Raw genomic sequence first — 20,589 nt, forward strand, 5'->3', positions numbered from 1 at the left:
ATGGTGCCATCTCTCCAAAGTAATATAAGCAAGCAAAAGTACAACTATGTGGCATCTCTTTCTATTAGCAGCAATGGAAAACCTATAATGCACTTATTTAGGACCGAACTAACAACATGCAACTGATGGAACATGGTTCTTTTATTATTTTAATTATCTCCATGCAGCCCACCACAAGCACTCTTCCAAGAGTTGCATTTTAAAACTCATTGGTTATTCAGAAGTATGTTAAACCTGTGTTTTAAAAATAGGCCTAGAATACTTTCAGAACTTGGTTTACACAGCGTTATAAGAAATCCACATAGTGTGTAAGCAACACTTTCAAAAACATTGGCCAACCCTTCTATAATAGAAGAGAATAGAATATATATATATTTTTAATTGGCCATGTGTGATTGGATACACAAGGAATTTGTTATGCTCTCAGTGTACATAAAAGAAAATATACGTTCATCACGAATCATAAGGTACAACACTTAATGATAGTCATAGGGTACAAATAAGCAATCAGGAAATAATATTAATATAAGTTGTAAGGATACAAGAAACAAAGTTACAGTCATAAGTGGAAGGAGATGGGTGGTGGAAACGATGAGAAGATTAATAGTAATGCAGACTTAGTAAATAGTTTGACAGTGTTAAGGGAATTATTTGTATATATAAGCAAATGTTTCTGCGGAAACTGAGTGAAAATAAAACAAAATACAAAGTCACAATCACAAAGCGGACTACAGATCACAGCCATTTCAAAATATAATTTCAAGGCCAAAGGGTTAAAACAAACAGATGTTTAATTAGGCTCTAGAAAGAAAAATGTTGGAGATAAAAGGAACCGCAGTCAATCTTTCATATCAAATATGAAAGATTGTCAAATATTCAGACTCTTTAGTGGTAAACCTCAGAGAAGGAAGATACATTTCCACCACAGGTATGCGTAGAGTATATCATCAATTTGCTTGATAAGGAAAACAGGAGGAAATCTGTTATACTTTGAAGTTTCCTCTCATGACCCAGGTTGCTTGCTTCAGAAAAGCATTTCCTCTTTTGGGATTTTTCTTTGAACTTCCTTTCTGTAATTTGGAAAGAATATTATGCAGGACTGATATTTTCCCCTCTTCATGTAAGCATTGTCTGAAACAAATCATTTTTCCTGGCAAAGTAGTTGAAGCGTACCAGCTGTCCAGAAAGGGGCGGGTGGGGGGCGGGGAAGCTAGAACATCTAAATGATTATCTTTCAGCAAAGTTAGTCCTTCATTTATTAAAACTTCCATGAAGGGAACTCACTGGTCTTGCTGAGCGTGGTCTGGTATTCAAACCAGACCACGCTGAGAGACTTGAAGGCACTGCTTTATCCCGGAGGGCTTAATACATCAAATGTTAATAGCAGCTTTAATAATATTGATCATTAATAGCAAATATGAATGAAGAAGATTGAAGTCTTCAAATGTTATAAGCTCAGGATCTGCTTTAATTTCACCCTTTCCAAGATAATCTGGGACAGAGACTCATTTCTTAGTTTTGTTTTAAAGGTCCATTTTCTATGGAATTAATTTTGGCCTCTAAATAGGCTGAGAACAAATTCATTGGTTGATGACCCACAGGATTTTTTTCTGAGAAATATATCAGGACGTATATTTCTGGTGGGAAGATGGCATAACAATATAAACAATATAGACATAATGGTAGAAATGCAAAATACAGTTCGCACCGAACCTTGAGCATTTAAGGTCTTTGACTTTTGTAAAATAGCATAATAATGTCACCAAGTAGAAGGTACAGTAGATTCTAAGGATGGGATGCCTCTTAGACCAGAAGCTGAAAAAGTGCATTTATGTTCCTGCAGGCTACAGCTGCTAGTCCATGCCTCTCAGGAAAATAACAACAACAAAGGTGTCTTTTCCTTGCATGTAGAGTGGCCATACAATCCAGGGGTGGGTTCTACTTACCTTTACTACTGGTTCGTAATGGAATCATGCACGCTTTGCTTGCACACGTGCTTTGCTTCTGCGCATGCACAGATTGCTTCTGATGACATCAGGATCAGTGGGCAGAGCCTCCCGCCGATTTTACTACTGGTTCTATAGAACCGATCCGAACCGGGGGCAACCCACCACAGATACAATCTCAGGAAAACATGCATTTGAGTCAAGGATCACTGACAAGGGACAATTAGATACTAGTTGTCTAGTGGGTGGAGTCTAGGACAACTAGTCTAGGACAACTAGCGGGTGGAGTCTAGAACAACTAGTAGGTGGAGTCTAGGACAAATAGTGGGTGGAGTCTAGGACAACTAGTCTAGGACAACTAGCGGGTGGAGTCTAGAACAACTAGTAGGTGGAGTTTAGGACAACTAGTAGGTGGGGTCTAGGACAACTAGTGGATAGAGTCTAGGACAACTCACCACAGCCAATTCACCGTGGCCAACTTGCCGCAGGACAATACAATGATATATTTATGCTGTAGTTTTATCCCTTGTCCACGGTGAGTTGGCCATGGCAAGTTGTCCCATTCTGGAGTGGGCGTGGGCATGCTGTTGGCAGTTCCTTAATTGAAAACTATGTTTTGTTGGGATGTGTTATGAAAACAGACCCAATGTCTTCAAGGAAGTGCCAATAAATATGATAAACAGCCCCAAGCCCTTTTTTGGCTTCAGATTTGGAGCACTGCAGGGCCACATTTGCATTATGGTAATCTGAAACAGGAAGCTTATCGTTTCTTCAATGCTAACATGTTAGCATTTTTTTGGGATTATCCAGATCTCTAAGGTAAATGTTAATGCAAAGCCTGACTCTGAATAAATCAATTCACTCGATGCATGAATTTAAACAAATAATAAACAATGATGTCGCAGCTAATCTAAACTGAAAAACATCAGCCATTAATCATTCAAGCCCAGCTGACATCTAGTCAAATAAGATGCTGAATCCCTATTTGTATTAAAGTAATTCTGAAAATATTTACTTTAAAAAAATATTTTTTATTAGGAAAGGATGCATTCAAGTATTATCAAGGTACAAGAATGCCATAGTTACAAGAAAACCCAAACTAGGATATGTTCAGTTATTGATGAACATGTAGATGTGTGGTTTTTGTTACAATCTGAAGCAAAGAACATGATAGATAAATCCATAATTTGTCAAATGACAGTTGTTACATATTTTTGGAGTATAGTTCATAAGTACAAGCACATATCTAAACTATATTAATAAATGTATTAGAACAGGGGAGCAAACCATATCATATGTGCAACTGTCCCTTCACTCATTTTACATTTTTAATTTCATGATGTTTAGTTTAGTTTAGTTTAGTTTATTTGATTTGTATACCGCCCTACTCCCGAAGGACTCAGGGCAGTGAACAGCCAAACAATAAAATACATAGATATAAAAAATTTAAAAACCAGATAAAATCAAATTAAATCATTTTGGCCCAGACAGATTAAAACACCCCAATAATTTAAAAACAGATTAAAATTTACATATTTAAAAAAGGGAAGAGATTAGGCCAAGCCCGCCTGATGGAATAAAAAGGTCTTCACAGCGCGGCGGAAGGTGCGCAGATCCGGGATCCTCTGTATCTCCGGGGGGAGCTCATTCCAGATGGTAGGTGCCCCCACAGAGAAGGCTCTCCCCCTAGGGGCTGCCAGTCGACACTGTTTGGCTGACAGCACCCGGAGGAGTCCCTCTCTATGAGAGCGTACTGGCCGGTGGGAGGCTATTGGTGGTAGTAGGCGGTCCCGTAGATAACCAGGTCCTAAGCCATGGAGCGCTTTAAAGGTGGTAACCGAAACCTTGAAGCGCACCCGGAAGACCACCGGGAGCCAGTGCAGCTCGCGCAGGAGAGGTATTACATGGGAGCGCCATGTCGCTCCCATTACCACCCGCGCGGCTGCACTCTGTGCCAGTTGGAGCCTCCGGGTGCTCCTCAAGGGGAGCCCCATGTAGAGAGCATTGCAATAGTCCAGGCGGGAGGTGACGAGGGCATGAGTGACCGTGCGTAACGAGTCCCAATCCAGAAAGGGACGCAACTGGCGAATCAGGCGAACCTGATGAAAAATTCTCCCGGTCACAGCCGTCAAATGCTCTTCTAAAGACAGCCGTGAATCCAGGAGGACACCCAAGTTGCGAGCCCTCTCCATGGGGGCCAATGATTCGCCCCCAATAGTCAGTGATGGCGTCAACTGACTATATTGGGACGTCGGAAACCACAGCCACTCGATCTTGGATGGGTTGAGCCTGAGCCTGTTCCTCCCCATCCAGATCCGTACGGCCTCCAGGCACTGGGACATCACTTCAAGGGCATCGTTGGGGTGATCCGGGGTGGAGATGTATAGCTGGGTGTCGTCAGCGTACTGATGGTACTCCACCCCGATGTAAGGGTCAACTTTTGGTATGTCCAAGAAACATGAAAAAGAATCCCAAAGGTGCTTTTTCAAAAGACAACTGGACTTTGTTTAGCTTGAAGACGTTTTGCTTCTCATCCCTGAAGAAGAACTGAGGAAGCTTCTTGGATGAGAAGTGAAATGCCTTCAAGCGAATCAAAGAAAGTCCAGTTGCTTTTTGAAAAAGCACCTTTGGAACCTGGATGACTAAGAATCTCCGTAGACATGATAAAGAATCTTCTCTAGTATTACTCTTCTCTTTAAAAAATAAGATACATACAATATACTTTCAAAGATCCTAGCCATTGGTTTTTTTTAGTGTGGGATATTATTGAGAGCCATTTTGGTGTGTTGGTTTATTTATTAATTTGTGAGATTTATATGGTGGTACATCTAGTAACTCTGGGCAGCTGGTATTTAAAAACCACATTGTTCCATTGCTTCTATAAAAATACTGTGTATCTATTTGATTCTGATAGTAATGTAAGAATTTTCAATGCTGCTAATGTTCTGGGACTAAATTTTAATATCAAAAGATGTTTCAATTGAACATCAAACTACTTCATATATAACTGAAAAGGCTTAAGAATGTGATTGGCAATAGAATTGACATAACATGATCTAACTTTCATGATTTCATTCATAAATACTTCCATCAGGGGTGGGTTCTACTTACCTTTACTACCGGTTTGCAACGGGGCTGCGCGCTCTCTCTTCTGTGCACGCGCAGAAGCGTTCTGATGACGTCGGGGTTGGTGGGCAGAGCCTCCAGCCGGTTTTACCTCCGGTTCTATAGAACCGGTGCGAACCGGGGACAACCCACCACTGACTTCCATGCTGGGATTATCCTAGCAGGCAAGTTTATCATGAGAATAAGAATCAAAATTATGCATGTGTCCTGAAGTCTTCCAAATGTGACAAGGGAATCACATAGTAACTTCCTAATTATACCCAAAAACCTTGGTGCTCTCTGAGCTGAGCCTGGTTATTTGTAATTGTACGTGTAAATTGTAACCTGACTTGGTAACATCATCAGTGCTTGTGAGTATGCGGTTTGCTCCTTGTTTATATACAATGACTTGCCCTGCCAGTGTTGGGTGTGGTTTTATTCTTGGTACTTCTCTCATTAAGCTGTTGTTTTCTGCCTGATTATTTACCTAGTGTTAATCTCTGCTTATCTGGATATTGATTGCTGGAGATAAACTGTTCTGGTCTTTTTGTTTCCTTCTTAGCTTTTTTATTATCTCTTGAATGGCACATAGATATGGTTTATCTTTATCTATATAGTTTATCTATATGTCTATATGTTAATTGATGGCTTGAATTCCAAGCTTCCAGGAATTCTCTACCATTTCTGAATTTTAACAGTGTTTCTCAGTTGAAATTCGGTAACAGGGTGCACCCATGAATGACAACTAGCAGTGCATCCATGAATGTGACTACTAGTAGACACAGTAAAAACTCTTTATACCAAGTCAAGTAATGAAATATCTGCAGGCAAATAGCGAACCACAGGGAGCAGCACAATCTCCATAATTGAGGTAAAAGCACCCACTAATATAAATTTTCCCCGCCCATTTCTGCAATCTAATTTTATATTCAATGACAGTATTCCAATATCATTTGGAAGTTTCTTAAATATAACAATAGAATTCACTGGAAGGGCACCAGGGAAGGGAAAGTTGGGTACTACAAGGCTAGGTTGCAAACCAATGACATATGTTCAGTACAGTGGTGGGATTCAAAATTTTTTACTACCGGTTCTGTTGGTGTGGCTTCGTGGGCGTAGCAGGGGAAGGTTACTGCAAAATCCCCATTTCCTCCCAATCAGCTGGGACTCGGGAGGCAGAGAATAGATGGGGGCGGGGCCAGTCAGAGGTGGTATTTACCGGTTTTCTGAACTACTCAAAATTTCCTCTACCAGTTCTCCAGAACTGATCAGAACCTGCTGAATACCACCTCTGTTTCAGTATGATCCAAGTGACAGAGTTGGGGAGAGAATGGAGATGCTGATTAATTTGCATTTTAATTAGCATAATGACCAAACAACTTGTTTGATTATGTCTGGGTTTTGAAACTACTAGATTACACTTTGATAGGACCAACTTCCTTCCACCACCATCCCTATCGAAATAGGGTCATAGTAGGATGCTAGGTAGACATTTCCTACAAAGCTATTAATACTATTCAATGCTGGCAATCTATTTTAGCAAGATGATTCACTACGAAGAAGGACTGCGCCTTACCCTTCAAAGATCACACGCCTATCACACTCCCATGGAGCTCAGCAGGTTGCTAGGCAACCCTGGATGCCTCCTATGTCACCAGATTATAGTTCTATCTAATCACGCGGCCCATTGGGCTGTGTGTTCTGCACGAGCTAATGGCTGGCAAATAAAAGATGCCACTAAGTGCAATGGCAATATTTTCCCAAGTGTCAATGAGTGCAAGGTGTGTGCTCAGCACCTCCATGATTGCTGTAGGCCTTGTGTGTGGAGGTCGATAAACTCTGCAGAAAATCTGGCAGTAATCTTTATTGCAGTCATCTTGTTCAATTGAGGCCTCTGATGTCCACATTTAGCCAGGGATCTTATCAGCAAATGTGAAGGCTGTAAAAGGCTGGGAAGGGCCAAATGAACAGGGGAAGACAAAATAAAGGAAAGGGAAAGTTTAAGATGGCAATATTTATTGCACAACTCTAAGGAGAATAAGAGATAGTGTTTTTGAATTTGCTTTTTTGGATGGGCATGGATTGGAAGTACAGCCCTTATTTGCAAGAGGTAGAGCTTTGAGTGACACAAGTGTGGGAGATCAGCTGGCACGGCTCTCTTGGTTGCAGCAGGCGTTATAAAATTAAGGAACAAAATTGTACAATTGCATTTTAAAGACATTAGTTGTTATAGAAAGGAAGTCTGCAGGCAAGCTGTCTCGGCCTTTTTTATTTGCTGCAAACTTTAAAAGAAATCTAATCATTTATATATGTACCTGTTCCCTCTGCCTCGGTCTCTGTCTACCTCTCTCTGTCTCTGTGTCTCATAGGCATTACTCACTGCCATCAGAAATTCTAGTGCAAAAATGTCTAAATATATACCTACAAGATTTTTTCTGAACAATTGTATGTTCGAGAAGGGGAATAAGTGCTCATGTAAAACCACCCTTTTACAGGCAGAAATGAACATGTGACAAATGGGCTTGTGTGCTTTTAGCAACTTTTTAACAACTGAATTGTATTCATTGTGGCAATTGCTTTGACTTTTAATGTCCACACATAAAATTCTTTGATTGCTGCTATTATACCCAGAATAAAGACCTCAATTTTCCTACAATGCTTAAATTCGGATAAAGCCAAATTCTTTATTTGGGTCTAAATGAGTTTCTGGCAACTATTTCATTTATGTCCATCTATTCAGTTTATAAGTTAGAGACTTCCGTATAGATGGCTTGCTGAAGCAACACAGCAGGTGTGATAAATGGATTGGAAGAGACAAATGACTGAAATGCATGTTAAAAATCTTATGAAGAAAAGTGGGTTTGCCTGGCGTAAAAAGAAATTATCGCTCTCTGTAGACAGGCGAATTTTAAGGCCTGCATGTAAGCTTCTTTCAGCCAGTCTTGTAGGGTTGGCTGCTTTCATGAAAATGAGATATTTAATGAGGTTCAAAGCACTTTTTCGGAATCATATCTCAAGAATGTATAACCCTACTGGTTACCACAGGCTTGTGTTGATTCTGTGCTGCTCAATCTTGATAGCTTTAAGACATATGGACTTCAATTCCCAGAATTGGGAGCTGATGCCCATACATCTTTAAATTGCCAAGGTTGAGAAAAATAATGCATTCGGGTATATTTAAAAAATCTAAAACAAGTGCCACCAGTATTAGTTCCAGCTGTTTAATAAGGGGAAAGGTACTGTCAAAGTATTTCCATTGGTCAGGCAACACTCATAAACATAATCTCCAAGTAATTTCATTACTTGATGGAAGAACAGCCAGTCCCTGGCAAAAGTTCAATGTACTCCTTAGGAAAATCAAATTCTCACATTAACCGCCAAATACATCGTTGGAGGAATCAATGCTGTTTTACCGCATATGGTAAAGCTGAAAGCAATGGCCATCACTCCCTTGTTGATGGTGTTATACATTGTGCTGACTGAGTGAAATGCAGATAAAGCCTACAGGCCTCAACATTAAAAGATCAAAACCCTTCCTTGAACAAAAGATCTGTTGATACTTTTGTTCAAAAGAACAAAATTCTGGGAAGCAGCAGATTTAATCATGGGTTACTGAATGAAGCACAAAATTGTAATCGCCCAGCGAGCTAAACCCAACCAAACCAAACCAATCGCACAATGATTTAAATGCATGTGGGAACTCAGCCAATTCAGGTGTGAATGTTTTGAGATCCAAACGGGGTAAAGAGCTACATATAATCCTTGAACTCCATAGAGGACAAAGAAATCAATCAATCAATACTTTGCAAAAACCACTCCCTGTAATAATAATATCTCTCACAAGTGGCATGCTGCAGCCCGTCATGAGATTTTCTTAGCAGTACTGAGTTGTGAAAAAAACCAGGTTTATGAAAAGGGCATAAACACCAGTCTTACACAAATATTTTTTAAAACGTGCTTAGTCACATACATTGCCCCATCAAGCTGCAACATAGGCTGAATTAGTGTTGGTTTAAAGTGTTGAACCACTGTCATATTTTTAGTGCTCGAAATATAAACAGTATATTAGAGAATCACAATTTGTTGGAGATTTGAACCAGGGGTTGACAGTGATTAATCTGTACATCCTAAATTGCTAACAGAACTGGCGAGGATGAAATAGTGAATGTTTTAAGAGGTTTTATGGAGGGCTCCACCATTGTTAGATCCATTTTGCTTTGCTTAATGATTGTCTAGAGTGCAACCCCCTAATTTTTCCATGCGTATCTTGTGCACCAGGACTGAAAAAGTATTCTTCGGAATCTGGGAAGCAATAAGCCCTTGAAAATCACCAAAACTAGCATAGATGGATTGATGGTTTAAGAAAGTACTGCTTGCAGAACAGCTTTTATTTAATTATTTAAAACATTTATATGGCCACCCATCTTGTGCGTAACCTGGGGCAGGTTGTAACCAATAGGTAAAATCACAGCCATGTAGAATAAAAATATTAAAAACCAATAACCTACCACCATGACTAAACTGAACTCACCCTATCTCAGTGGAATGGAACAATTCGCCATGGTCAATTTACCACGGTCAACTCATCACGGCCAACTCACTGTGGGACAACTCACTATGAACAAGTCACCATGCGGCAACTCACTGCAGGACAATTCAACAATTCAATTTAATTACTTGAAATAATTTTTAAAATATTTATTTTTTTGTTATTCACATTTCATTTTATCCCTCCTTTGGCATCCTTTCTTTAACAACTCTATTTCGCTCTTTCTTCAACATTAGTGTAACTCTTGTCCCGCAGTGAGTTGTTTTGTGGTGAGTTGGCCATAGTGAGTTGGCTGCAACAAGTTGGCTGTGGCAAGTTGGCCACAAGTTGGAACAGCTATTGCCAAGAAGAAGGTGGAAAGAGGGTCATTTGATTGCTTGATGTATGGGACCACATTGGCTGTAAATTGTCTTTTAGTAACGCCAGGAAATAAATCCATGGAGAACATTGTCCACTTAAGATCTTTGACAGTATGGAGAACCAGATAGTCTGGTTCGGGCAGGCACCGAATGGGATAGGCTAGCTGCCATGTCACCTGTTATATTTATGAAACAATCTTGAGTACAGTTTACACTGCTAAGTCAATAACTTGAGAAATTCACAATGAAACCTAGAACAGTTTTTTTTTAATGAGCCATTTTAAGTGACGTGTAAAGATTAGTCAGAGAGCTCACTGAGTTTGCACTTATCAGGAATCTGAATTGGAAAAAAATACATCATACTCTTGATAAATGAAATTCCATTACAAATATCCAGTCAACTTTATCTCTAAGTTCAGTGGTGAAAGGAAGAAAGGCTTGGATTCCCCCTGGCATGAATGGAGGAACTGGAATTTAATTAAAGGGGCATCTTTATTTCAACTTATATATGAGTCTTCCATTCCCTTACAGTAACTGAGTGCCCCATTGATAGAAAACAATCTATGTTGTCTGTCTGCATGACTCTTTAAAGTTTTATTTAAGGTGATCTAACTCAACTTTCTAGAAACTTTGAGCATCTTATCAAGCCAACTCAATGCAAACATAGTTCCTAAGCTCCAATATTTCTCTTGTTGCAAAAGTTATTTTGTGGCCAGTAAGGAAGAATGGAAACCAATATGTCAAGGTCCCCCTTTTCAAACAGGGGGAGTCAAGTCACAGTGCTGGCTGGAAGCTGACACTTCATCCTAAGAATCTGAAAGAAGTCACCTGAGGGACTTTCTCCTCTTATATCAAGGGTGGGCAGTGTTACAACCTGTGGACTTCAACTCCCAGAATTCCATGCTGCCTCAGGAATTCTGGGAGTTGAAGTCCACAGGTCGCAAAATTGCCATAGTTGCCCACCTCTGTCCTATATGAACTTTCAGCTCCTAAGGAGTAGCAACACCCACATATACACAAACAGAGATAAAGAGGAACCTGTAAAAATAATGCCCCATTTCATTCCTCCTTTTCCCCCTACCAGCCAATCAGCATTTAATAACCAGTAAATAGAGCCAGGTCTTGTAAACACCTTTGAAACTCTGACAGATAAATACTTGGCATTTCTAAAATGTTGGGATTTCCCCTGTTCCTGTTGATATCTCACTTTTCTATATGGATGATGCATTGACTTGCAGTCACCAGCTGCTCAGTTTCATCACCTTTTGTTCTGCACTGGCAATATTCCCCTTGCAAAGCAACTCTTTTGACTTGCAAAGTTTATCTATAAGCCAGTTTCTCCCCTATGAAATATTAGGCTTATTACTTCCTTCTGCATTTCTTTTCTTAGGTGTGAAAGTTGTATCTGCAGTTTGATCTCTGGATGCTGCCTTGAATGTTGACTTTCATCTGCCGTTGACCTTCTTGTTTGCATCCTTTTTGCCTTAAAACCGACCATCTGACAGACGGTTCCTAGTTTACATCTTGTTAAGCTGACATATAGGTCTTTTATTGTGTGAACCTATCCATTATGGCTTTGTCAGGGCCAGCCTATTACGGCTTCTTCAACAAACCTGATTTTAAAATGGTTGGTTTTGTATTATATTTCTGTATCCCTGCTTTTGGAGCTCAAAAAGCCTGATCCAGCTACCTAAGCCTTGTTTTCAGCATAAGTGTTGATCTCTAGGAGAAAATTGTTGTTGGAAAGTGTTTCTATAGGACAGGGGATGAAAAGGAAAAAAAATAGAAAGCCAAGGAATGTTAAGCATGTCCAGCTGATGATCATCTTTCTATCTCTATCCAACAGCAGAATTTGGAGGGTTAAGAATTCTAGGCTTGTGTTGGAGTATGAAGTTCTGTCCTTAAAAGGATTGACAGTCAAAGAGTCCGAATGCTAAGTGAGTTCATGTTCAAGCTTTTTTTTTTTAAAGCACTTTTGCTTTATCTTTACAGCTTAGCTATTTCACAAATGAAGTTTTCACTCTTTCTGTTATGTTATACCTTCTTTTAACTGACATTCCCACTGCGGGAGAAATAGATGCTTAATCCTACAGACTGCAGATTGGAATAAGGCATTTCTCCACTGACATCACTAAAAGGTCTCTTCTTTCGGTAGGCTTATTGCTCTTGGGAACTTAGCATTTTCTAGGATCCTCAACAGCATTACAGCATGGGATTCTCTCACTGTTTTAGTAAAGAGAGGGAGGGAGAGAGAGATGACAGTGGTGAAGTCAGTCCAGGCAGAACTAGGACATAGTTGATGTATTACAGGTCATGATGTAACTGGCGGTTGGGTGGTATTTGTTCTTGTCATTCAGTGCCCTTGATTCGTTCCTAAGTGTCTCATAAAGCAGATAATACATGTTTTCAGGGTGATTTACGCAAGGAGGACTACATAGTAAAATATTTCCCTTGGACATGATTCCGGTTCAAGGATCTATATAAGCAACCCCAGCTGCAAATTTCAATGGAAAGCATAGAAGGTCTTGGTTTTGTTGCATGTGCAACTATAGCAGAAATGAGATAATTCATTGCAAGGACAAGATTTTATTGTTACAGAAGAGTGCTTTCAGATAAGATTATGTGATACTCCTATCCTGTTTCCTTCTTAGATATTATAGAGATGGTGATTTCATTTGGAATCTACTTATTATTCCCCCTTACCTCCTTGTTTGTTGTTATTATAAAATTCAATGGTTATACAATGCCTTTTGCTTGATAATTGTAGGAACTATCATCTGAGAACACTTGCAGAGATGTTTGTTCTTCTTCTCTCTGTCCTTTGCCATTATTTCCAGCCAAATCTCATTTATGCTTGGTACCCTAAAAGGTGCTGTGGGAATTAGTGGGAAGATCTCCCTCTACAGCAAACTGGCCCTGCATTTAAGCTGCCCTACAAAAACATCAAGATGTAGCTTGCCTAAGGGTGGAACTGTTTATCAGCCATGGGACTGATGCTGAATATGTTAAAATAAGAAAGGATCAATCAAGGACAGTCTAAATAGCTCCCACTTGCAAAATCAATACATATAACCAAAAAAGAACAGTTAATCTTTCTTGACCATTGGAACAGAGCATTAAGGTTCACAAGTTTTTTTAAAAAACTTATTTTTAATAAGTCAAGAACCGCTTTATACTTTTGGAACAAATTGGTGGAAGGAAGGCTGAGAAGAATCTTGTAGATAGGGCAGCAAGGATTTGCTGAGTTTATGTTGGCAATTAAACAATACAGGAAGTATTTTTGCCTCTTCTTTGGCAGTGTTTTGATTATAAGTTAATCTCCTGAGATACTATGACTGCTTTAAATGGTTAATGGGTACCTTAACACGTGTCCAAAGGACAATCAGTCTCTGATCATATAAAATCTGTGCAGAGAAGAGGAGAAATTGTTCAACCAGAGCATGCTGAGACTAAGAGCAATGATGTCCAAGAACCTCTTCTCATTTGTCCGCTTGTTTGTGTTGTTACTTGGCTTTGTAACTATTTGTTTAGGAGCCTTTTGCATCTCTACAAGCGCTTCTGCATGTAAGTGCAACAGTTTGCCGCTTGCATATTTTCTTCTACCATTAGGATTCTTTTTTCTCATTGCTGGGATCTTCTGGAGCACCTATCACGAAGCCAGCAAGCACAACAGCTTGTTCCACAGCATTATACATGGGAATCCTAGACTTCAAGAAAGTCACATCACGACCATAGATAGGTATGTGTTGACTATTTCTGGCCATCAACTGGCCCTGATGTACACTTCTTTTCCTCCTTAATTCTCTGATCTGAGTTTGCTCCATTTAAGTTCTTGGTTTTTCTTCCTGGTAATGACTCACTAATTATATATGCTATAAACACAACTTTTTCTTAAATGATACCCCTTCAAGTTAATTGTCTCAAGATATGCGTTGCTTCAATTCTAGTTGCTTTTTGATAAGATCCAGTAATTGTTTATTATTTTTCCCCAGCCAGTTGTAAAGGGAATTCTCTTTACATATATGTAGTTGTTAAACATCATATTTTAAGTACCCTCAGTTTCAGTGGTGAAATCCACATTTTTTTACTACCGGTTCTGTGGGCATGGCTTGGTAGGCTTGGTGTGGCTTAGTAGGCATGGCAAGGGAAGGCTACTGCAAAATCTCTATTCCCTCCCCACTCCTGGAGGAAGGATATTGCAAAATCCCCATTCCCTCCTCACTCTGGGGCCAGCAAGTGGTGGTATTTGCCGGTTCTCCGAACTGCTCAAAATTTCCGCTACCAGTTCTCCAGAACCTGTCAGAACCTGCCGGATTTCACCACTGCTCAGTTTTCATTCATTTACTTTTATCTCATAATCTAGTAAAAAAAGCTTATCAAATTTTATAACCAAACTGACAGCCAGTTGTGTGTAGTATTAAGGCACCAGGCTATAAATGGAGAGACCATGAATTGGAATGGAACACATATATACGGTTTCCTACCTAACATTTAAGGTTTGAACTTTGTTCTCCCTAAGTACCAGGGCCCATAGCAGTCTGGGAAAACTACCCCCCACCTGCTTCCTCTAAGGAAGACTTGGATTAAATTAGTTTTGTTAAATCCTACCGAAATAAACTAAGCCATTTTAAACTTAGATCCCATTGATTTAATAGGTACTAAGGATAGGTGACTTAGTCTGAATCTAACTGAATAAGTTCCATAACGTTTCTCCTGTCTATCAATAGCATTTTCATTCCCTTGGTTCCCTCATTATCTCTTCCTTTTTCTATATATAATTCATATTTTAAATCTCTACTCTTCCTTCTATATGTGTAATTGGATGATAGTACTGTACATACTCACTTTTCCTCAGCCTTAAATTCTCTAAATTTGTCAGTGCCATGATCTGTGCCATCTAGAGAGAACTAGTTTAGGAATGGGTGATTTATTCTGCTTTCTTTATATTTCCTAAAACTAATTTGATCCTTAATGAACTGCTTACTACACTTTATTGAGCATTCTAGATCACATACAGTGGTCTATCATGCAAAAATTCAGTTTAGTGCTAGACATGGATGCAGCAAAATTAGATTCACTTTCCTGCTTAGCCACTAGAGGGCCTCAATTGAATCATATGTTCTCAACCTAGACCAGTTTCTCAGCCTTCTGGCTGGGGAATTCTGAGAGTTGAAGTCCACACATCATAAAGTTGCCAAGGTTGTGAAACATTGACATAGGCTATTCCTTCCAGTGGTTTTGAGCATGCTCAGTTATAAACTTTTAAAGAAGAGCAGCATAACAATACTTAGCTTCACACCTTGTAAAGGAGGTAATGTGTATCTTTGTCCAAATTTCTGTGGGGTCACTTGAAATCATGTAAGAAACATGCACTGTCATGAACTATTACTATCCTGATAACAAGTCTTGGACATTATACATTCTGAATTCAAATCAGAGCCTTTAAGAATACTGTACAGGCAGTGGTGGGATTCAGCCAGGTCGCACCACTTCGGAAGAACTGGTTGTTAATTTTCTGAGCAGTTTGGTGAACTGGTTGTTGGAAGAAATTGTTAGGGCAGAGAACCGGTTGTTAAATTATTTGAATCCCACCACTGTGTACAGTGCATGCCTCAATCCTATAGGTATTTGTGGCTCTACAATATTTTTTCCCAAAGTCAAGAACGCATTCTTTTTTTAAATCAGCTGATAGTTTCAACCGTGTTCAGTACGTGTTGAAGTGGTATGCAGTTGCCTGCTTATTTTCAGTTTAAAATCCTCACAGTCATATTCTGGGCCATTCTGCAACAAAACGGAGACATTCACAATATATTTCTCTTAAAGTCAAGCTGGTCTTCAGACTGGCAAGCCTTGTTAAAGGGCTACAGATACAAAAATCAGTTCTTATTCTGTTATGGTAACAGTGCCATAAACACTCACAATCGGCAAAGCAACAGCTCTATAAATATGACAGAGTGCAAACCTTGCTTAGATAACCAGAAAAATGTCACACTTTGGAAGACACCAGAGCCTCATTAGGAAGTAAATTTAGGAACACTTTTAGACAGAATACACGTATGCAATTTTTGTTCAAATACCAGGGGAATTAATGGAAGACTGGGAATAAACTATTTGGTATTAATCAAGTTCATTTTTCCTTGGATGTGCCTCATAATAGTGCCATTACAGAATACAGGTAGTTCTCGACTTACGGCCACAATTGAGCCCCAAAATTTCTGTTCTAAAGTGCAACAGTCATTAAGTGAGTTTTGCTCCATTTTATGACCTTCTTTGCCACAATTGGAGTGAATCACTGCAGTTGTTAAGTTAGTGAGGATGGTTGTTAAGTGAATCTGCATTACCCATTAATTTTGCTTATCAGAAAGGGACTCTGGGACACTGGCACACTGTAACTATCATAAATATGAGTCAGTTGCCAAGCATCTGAATTTTGATCATGTGACCATGGGAATGCTGCAACGGTCATAAGTGTGAAAAATGGTCATAAGTCACTTTTTCAGTGCTGTTGTAACCTTGAACAGTCACTAAATGAACTGCTGTAAGTTGAGGACTACACCAACATCCTGAAAGGAAAAAATGTTGTTAAATAGGAAAAGATTACCCATGAGGTGAGATTAGCTCCCACTTCCTAAATTTTCATAAGAGCCTTAAGACCTGGCTCTGGCATTTGGCTTGGGGACCCAATGGGGGAGCTTCTTACTGGAAGTGGTGGACTAATTAAAGCAATCCCACATCTCTACACCCCTCTCCCTCAACCCAGCATGTCTGGCTCCCTCCTTTCCCATCTGCTGTTAATGCTTTTATTTTTAATGATTTAATTTGTGTGTTTCTATGAGTGTTGATTTTAATGTTTTTTTAATGTTTTTTTCTGTAAGCCATCCAGAACCATTGACTACAAGATGGCTGGCAAATAATAAACAAACAAGCAAACAAACAAACAAATAAAAGAGCTGTGATGCTTGTAAGGCAAAACAACCATCCAAACCTCTCTTCTCCCAATTTTCTAAGAAAATCACTATCTGAAAGCTTTGTTTTTGAGGTAATGAAATGATTCAGAGGGTCAATTTGCCCCCCCGAAGTAGGAAGAGAAGGGTCATTGTAAAGAGTAAAAACCCCCCCAAAACCCAGGATTGTATAATTTATAAACCAATATGGGATAATTTTTAATACCACTTTCTTAAATAATGTATGTTTCTTGTCTTGGCTGTCTTTTGCAGGCCTGATTTCTACCCGCCCTCATACGAAGCCAGCACCGCTCTGGGAAAGCAGACTTTCTCACTGCCAGCCTGCTCACTGGAGCCAAAGAGCTATGCTTATAACATACCTCCACCTTTGTACACAGAAAGCCGCTTCGAATTCATTGAAGAAACTGGTGTTCAGGAACAGCAACCACCTTCCTATGAAGCCTCTGTGCAGCAAGGAGCTACAGGGAACGACCCAACATTTGGAGAGGCTTCTCAAGCACCTCAACCATAGAGCAACTGCTAATAAGATGGGCTGTCCAAGGACTGGAGAAGATAAGCCGTATCTGTTCTTCTGGGACACAGACAATGTTTAGACATTGTGTGTAAAGACTTGGTGAGGAGGTGCGGAAAAGACAGTGCGGTTCCATCACCGGTCACTGGGCACAGATAAAGGAGCATTCAGTGGCTGGCAATCACTGGGCAATGGGCACAGATGAGGGAGCATTCAGAAAGGTTGTGTCAGAAATAACCTGGTCTTTGTGACCTGGAATAAGCCATAGTGTTGCTGGTTTTAGGAATGATGATGAATTCAGCCCAACATTGTTGGTTGATGGATGGAAACAACTGGATCTTTTTGAAGATCTTATGATAGTTGTATTCTGCCTCTATTAATCAATGCTTGCAATAGCCCGCACTATCTTCTGAATAGCAGCAGGCATGGCAAGAGGCAATGAGTAAATGAAGAAATTGAAAGTTTCAACTTAAGTGATAAACATGGGAAATATAGATACAGCAAAGCAAGGTCAATTACATTAGCTTTCGTCAACTCAATGTGTTTCACGTGTTTTGACTTCAACTTCCATACTCTGTCAGACGTGCACAGTCTTTTGGGAACTGAAGTTCAACACATCAGAAGAGCACCAGACTGGAGAAGGTTATGTTACTGTAAATATCCTATTCTTGGCATTCATAAGGGAGATGAAAGGCACTTTCCAAAATTAAACTCCCAAACTCTTTTAGTGTTCTGCAAGCTTTCCGCTGTACCAAGAGATGAAGGCATCCAGCTAAAACGACCAAAGATTAAGGACTTGATTTACCAGTTCCTATTCTACAGTTTGAGTAAAAAACCAACAAAACACCCTTTGATTTAAACTTTTACCATTTCATTGACATTGGATTTAAACAATTTATCTGACTTGTAGTTTGGCCTTGCTTTGTTTTTTTCCATGTTTGAATTATTGTGGTACTATTGTACAGTATCTGGGATACAGGAAACTAAGTTACAATGGAGCCCGCGGTGACACAAAAAATATGAAGGCAGAGAATACCCTGGATAAAATAGATTGTATTCTTAATTCAGTATTTATTCTTTCTAAAAAGAGTAATTGTATCACTATTGCAATTAATTATTTTTCATTATGTACCCCTATTTAATCAACTTCACTACCTCTCATTACTTTTGAGGGGAGGGAGTACAATACAGATAGCCCATTGAAAAAAATAGCCAACTCAATGTTAGAGGTTTAGGCAATTTCAGTAAGGTAATTAGCATTGGAATGTCTTCCATACATATACATTTTAAAAATATCTTGGAATTTTAGCATCAATTCTTTTTGTTATCCCTTAGCATTACAGGCTGAAATCTAATGAATTACTTATTAATAGTTGACATTTCTTGGTTATAGCAACTTTTTTTATTGTGTTCTGGGGCTAACTAGTTTACATTGTTTAATGCTGCATTGTAGTTTTCTTGTAATAAAGTTTTGTAATGAAATACATTTTGAGAAACAATTAGCAATTATTGGTGGGGAGAATAAATGTGCACTTGTTTCCATCATACAAAACAAGGAAGAAGGAAGAAGGAAGGAAGTCTCTTGGTAACCTTTTCTTCTAATTCCTCCATTGCTCCTTTGCACTGTACAACAATCAAGTCTTGAGCTTGTTTATGGCAAGGTAACCCACTATTCTGTACTGAATTCCAAAAGGGGGACATTTCCCCCCATTTCTGTAGGTCAGAAAACAAAATCCCAATTCTCATTTCAAGGTAAATACAAAAGTATCTGCCTATCAAGATGTTTAGGAAAAACCTATAGGGCTCTGTCTTATGTTTAGGATAATCCACATGAGCAAAGTAATTTTGTGAATCCGTATTCAATATTAACTTAGCTCCTATTTTCATGACAAGTTTAAGATGGTACAGTACTTCTTTTAATGAAGTGATTTATCACATGTGAAGGATAGTAATCAAATATTCTTTCTGCAATAGTGAAAAGAACTCACTTCCAAGTGAAATCTTGTTCTGTGATCTGAAGTATCAGTTCGGAACTAATTCAGATAAAATACAACCAGGGAGCTGGAAATGATGTTTTGGGGAGAAAACTAAGGAAACTGGATATGGTTAACTTTAGAAAGGAAAAAAACTGAATTGAGCTTAACGTAGCAATAGAGTTGGAAGGGACCTTGGAGGTCTTCTAATCTAACTTCCTGCTCAAGCGAGACCCTATAGCAGTGATGGCTAACCGAGACCCTATAGCAGTGATGGCTAACCTTTTTGGCGTCGCGTGCCAAAAGCGGGAGGGGGGGTCGCGCGTGTGTGCCCACACCCATAATTCAATGCACCCCGCTCCCCCGCGTGCAACTCCCCTGCGCTCCCCCGCTTGGTACGTGATCGCCCAGTGGGCCCAGTAGGCCCATTTTTTGCTGTCCTCAGGCTCCAGAGCCTTTCTAGGAGCCTGGGGAAGGCGAAAACAGCCTTCCCCAGCCCCCTGGAGGCCCTCCGGAGGCCAGAAACAGCCTGTTTCCTGACTTCCAGTGGGCCCAGAAGGTCCAAAAATCAGCTGGCCAGTGTGTGCATGCGCACCGGAGATGAGCTAGGGCAACGCTCGTGTGCCCACTGATATGGCTCCACGTGCCACCTGTGGCACGCGTGCCATAGGTTCGCCATCACAGCCCTATAGCATTCTGGACAAATGGCTGTCCAATCTTTTTTAAAAGAACTCCAGTGATGGAGCACCCACAACTTCTGAAGGCAAGCTCTTCCACTGATTAATTGTTCACTGTCGTGAAGTGTCTCCTAATTTCTAGGTTGGTTCTCATCTTGATTAGTTGCCATCCTTTGTTTCTTGCCCTGCCTTCAGGTGCTTTGGAGAAGAGGTTGACCCTCCCCCCTTCTTTTTGGCAGCCCTTCAAATATTGAAACACTACTATCATGTCACCCTAATCCTTCCTTTTGTGAAACTAGACATTCCCAATTCCTGCAACCACTAAGCCACTCCTAATCATCTTTGTTCTCTCCTCTGCACTCTTTCTAGAGTCTCAACACCTTCTTTATATCATAGCAACCAAACTTGACTCATGGAGAAGTCGTTGTAGGTTTCTTGGCAGCAAATCAGAAGTCGTTTTCTTCTGTCTTCTGGATGGTTTTGCAATTTCACCATCTAGCCTAC

The 20,589-nt window shown here is 39.8% G+C and overlaps 1 protein-coding gene and 1 long non-coding RNA gene across 2 annotated transcripts; one reads left to right on the forward strand and one right to left on the reverse strand.

Moving 5' to 3' along the window:
* Positions 1-773: 773 nt before the first annotated feature.
* Positions 774-6,253, reverse strand: LOC148115145 (uncharacterized). The gene is made up of 2 exons (XR_015731895.1): positions 5,058-6,253; positions 774-1,070 (listed from the first exon to the last, which is right to left on the reverse strand). It is a non-coding gene; the product is annotated as an uncharacterized LOC148115145 (long non-coding RNA).
* A 7,080-nt stretch (positions 6,254-13,333) lies between these two features.
* Positions 13,334-17,542, forward strand: TMEM252 (transmembrane protein 252). The gene is made up of 2 exons (XM_034411232.2): positions 13,334-13,698; positions 17,177-17,542. The coding sequence occupies exons 1-2, from the start codon at positions 13,400-13,402 to the stop codon at positions 17,433-17,435; spliced, it is 558 nt and encodes a 185-aa protein (XP_034267123.2). The 5' UTR covers positions 13,334-13,399; the 3' UTR covers positions 17,436-17,542.
* Positions 17,543-20,589: the final 3,047 nt, after the last annotated feature.

The sequence above is a fragment of the Pantherophis guttatus genome, chromosome 2 (assembly GCF_059756535.1).
Source record: "Pantherophis guttatus breed Tessera chromosome 2, ASM5975653v1, whole genome shotgun sequence".
Taxonomy (NCBI): domain Eukaryota; kingdom Metazoa; phylum Chordata; class Lepidosauria; order Squamata; family Colubridae; genus Pantherophis; species Pantherophis guttatus.

Coding starts and splice junctions, on each gene's coding strand:
- TMEM252 (XM_034411232.2), top strand. CDS start 13,400: ATGCTGAGACTAAGAGCAATGATGTCCAAGAACCTCTTCTCATTTGTC. Junction 13,699..17,176: donor CACATCACGACCATAGATAG/GTATGTGTTGAC, acceptor TGTCTTTTGCAG/GCCTGATTTCTACCCGCCCT.